This window comes from Mandrillus leucophaeus, unplaced genomic scaffold (assembly GCF_000951045.1).
Source record: "Mandrillus leucophaeus isolate KB7577 unplaced genomic scaffold, Mleu.le_1.0 Scaffold564, whole genome shotgun sequence".
In the NCBI taxonomy this organism is placed as follows: Eukaryota; Metazoa; Chordata; class Mammalia; order Primates; family Cercopithecidae; genus Mandrillus; species Mandrillus leucophaeus.
Genome location: NW_012106075.1, coordinates 746,293 through 749,894, shown reverse-complemented (window position 1 = coordinate 749,894; position 3,602 = coordinate 746,293). Strand labels below are relative to the sequence as shown.

Below are 3,602 nucleotides of genomic sequence, written 5' to 3'. Positions count from 1 at the left end.
TGATCTTGGCTCACTGCAACGTCCACCTCCTGGTTTCAAGCCATTTTCCTGCCTCAGTCTCCCAGGTAGCTGGGACTACAGGCAGGCTACCACGCCCGGCTAATTTTTGTATTTTTAGTGGAGACAGGATTTCACTATGTTGTTCAGGCTGGTCTTGAACTCCTGACCTCAAGTGATCCACCCGCCTTGGCCTCTCAAAGTGCTGGGATTACAGGCGTAAGACACCGTGCCCAGCCTGTTTAATATATTTTTGTAATTCTTATTCTTTGAATTGTGTACTTCTATTACTTCACTAATTTTCCTATTGCTTGTTGTTTTCATATTGGATGTTAGGAAGTTGTATTAGTTCTCATTTGTGTTTAAGTGCTGCCCTTTTCCAGACGGAAATGGAGGTGGCTATTTTGTAATACAGAACATTATAGCAACTATTAGTGCAAGATTGAAGTTATGGTAAAACTCAACATTGGGCTTGTGAGGTGCCTTACTCCTGCAGATACTCAAATAACAACAAGCACAGTACAGGAATCTTCTCAATTTGATGCTGTTTCTCAAAGGCAGTTTAGTGCTTTTTTTTCCTTCTTTAGATGACTCTTACATGGTCTTCTTGGTATAAATGTATTGGTATTTGTGAAACCACATATATGTTTTAGTTTACTATATGGAAGGCAAAAATTAATGTTGTTTATATATATAAACTTATCACTTAGGTGGTTGTGTTTTTCCTTTCCCCCAGTATTCCCAGAGAAACATCACCTCATTTGGCTAATCTCCTTTTGGGTTTGCTTCAGAGAAACCAAAAAGATAGAATGGACTTTGGTAAGAAATAGTTTAAACTTTTGCATGCTTTCTAACTTTATTGTTATATGTGCTGAAAGATTTTAAAAATAGAGATTTCAGAAGAAAATTGAAATCAGTTTCACTTTTCTTTTTATTTTCTTCACTAGTTTCGTAAATATTTATTGAGTGCTTATTACTATGTTCTAGGTATGGGAGATAGAGTAATAAAATCTCTCTCCTCATGTAGCATATATTCTAGTGGTAGAGAGAGACAAGAAACAAATTAAAAACCGTAGTTACATGTTATATTAGAAGTTGCTAAGTATTGTGGGAATAAAGAAGTGGGGGTGGGGTGGGGGTGGGGATTGAAATTTTAAATAAGATAGTCAGTGAAGACCTTATTGAGAAAGTGACATTTGAACAAAGACTTGACTTGAAATGAGAGTGAGCCATAGGATATCTGTGGGAAGACTTTTTAAGCAGAGTGAACAGCCAATACAAATGCTTAGGGCTGGGCACATGCCTGTAAGCTTGAGAAACAACTAGAAAGCCAGTTGAAGACTTGGGCTTTTCCACAAAGTGTGATGGGAGCCATTAGAGAGTTTTGAGTGGAGGAAAAGTGATCTGACTAATGTTTTTAAAAAGGATCAAGCTGGCTGCTGCTTGAGAATAGACTGTGTGCATATAAGGGGAAGAGCAGAAGCTGGGAGACTAATCGGGAGACTCTTGTCGTTACCCAGGTGAGAGATGAGTGTAGCTTTGACTAGGATAATAGCAGTGGAGGTGGTAAGAAGTCTTTCTGGAGGTAGAGGCAACAGCATTCACTGATGGATTGAATCTGAGGGTGTGAGAGGGAAGACTCAAGGATGACTCCAAAGTTTCTGGCCTGAGCAGCTGAAAGGATGTTGTCAGTTACAGTGATGGGAAAGACTGTATGGATAGAGCAGGTTATGGGGACAAGATGAGTTTCTGTTGGATATGTTACATTTAAGATAACCATTGGATGTCTAAGTGTCAATGTCAGAAGTGCACTTGAATTTCAGAAAAAGGTAGACTGGGGGCAGATTGGGGAGTTGTCAGCCTGTGGTTGGTATTTATTTATTTAATTAAAAAAATTTTTTTTTGAGACAGGATTTTACTCTGTCATTCAGGCTGGAGTGCAGTGGTATGATCATGGCTCACTGCAGCCTCAACTTCCCCAGGCTCAGGTGATCCTCCAACCTCAGCCTCCCCAGTACCTGGGACTACAGGTGTACAACACCACCCCTGGCTAATTTTTGTATTTTCTTGTAGAGACAGGGTTTCGTTATGTTGCCCAGGCTGGTCTCAAACTCCTGGGCTCAAGCGATCTACCCACCTTGGCCTGCCAAAATGCTGAGATTACAGATGTGAGCCACCATGCCCAGCAATATTTATTAAATAGATTATTTTCTTTTTTTCCCCCCTTTATTTGAGAAAAGGCCTCACTGTATTACCCAGGCTGGACCGGGAATGCAGTGGTGTGATCGTAGCTCACTGCAACGTTGAACTCCTGGGGGCAAGTGATTCTCCCACCTCAGCTTCCTTAATAGCTGGGACTACAAGCCTGTATCACCACAGTCGGCTAATTTTTTGTTTTGTTTATTTAATTAATTAATTAATTTGTTTTGAGACGGTGTCTCACTCAGTCGCCCAGGCTGGAGTGCAGTGGCGCTATCTCAGCTCACTGCAAGCTCTGCCTCCCGGGTTCACGCCATTCTCCTGCCTCAGCCTCCCGAGTAGCTGGGACTACAGGTGCCCGCCACCACGCCCGGCTAGTTTTTTTGTATTTTTAGTAGAGACGGGGTTTCACCATGTTAGCCAGGATAGTCTCGATCTCCTGACCTCGTGATCCACCCGCCTTGGCCTCCCAAAGTGCTGGGATTACAGGCTTGAGCCACCACGCCCGACCTTCTTTTTGTATTTTTTTGTATCTCTTTTTTGTTTGGTGTCATTTTTTTTTAGCTCATATTATTCCATTCCTTTCCTGTTTTGTGTTGTCATATATATTAATCTTTGTATGTTACAAACAAAACCCAGTAGTACAATCTTATAATTATTTTATATAGTTATCCTTTAAATTGGTTAAGACAAAAATACATAATGTACTCTTCTGTAATTATCTGCATAATTACCAATGCTCTTTATACAGATTCTCAGAATCTTCATTTATCTGGGAATGTCATTATTTCCCTTTATTTACCTTCACTTTGGAAAAGTGTTTTTTTGGTAGATACTGAATTCTTGGTTGTTAGGATTTTCTCCAGCCAGTACTTTGACTATGTCATCTTACTGCTTTCTGGCCTCTGTTGTTTCTGATGAGAAGTCACCTGTTAATCTTACTAGTTTCCCTAGTGGGTGATGAGTCATTTTTCTCTTAGTGCTTTTGAGATTTTTCTCTGTCTTGGATTTTCAACAATTTTAACTGTGATCTGTCTAGATGTGTATCTCTGTGTTTATCCTGCTTGGAGTTTATTGATCTTTTTAAATATATAAATAAATGTTTTTCACTGAATTTGGGGAGTTGTCAACCATCATTTCTTAAAGTATTCATTCTGTCCCTTTCTATTTCTCTTCTCTGAGACTCCCATTATGTGCACTTAATGGTCTATGCTTGATAATATCCCACATCTGAGTCTGTTCATTTTTCCATATTGTTTTTTCCTTTGAGTTTTTCAGATTGGAAATATCTATTGATCTGTTCTCAGGTTTGCTGATTATTTTATTCAGTTATTGTACTTTTTAACTCCAGAATTTCCATTTGGTTCTGTTTTATAATTTCCGTCTTTTTCTTTTTTTTTTTTTTT

General features: G+C 39.2%; 1 protein-coding gene across 2 annotated transcripts in view; it reads left to right on the top strand.

Annotated features, from left to right (window-relative positions):
• The window catches only part of ULK2 (unc-51 like autophagy activating kinase 2), a 123,570-nt gene that overhangs the window by 39,223 nt on the left and 80,745 nt on the right, over window positions 1-3,602 (top strand). For both annotated transcript variants that reach the window (XM_011998258.1, XM_011998259.1), the window contains exon 9: window positions 734-816. In XM_011998258.1, the coding sequence (XP_011853648.1) occupies window positions 734-816 (83 nt within the window). The remainder of the gene's footprint in view (window positions 1-733; window positions 817-3,602) is intronic.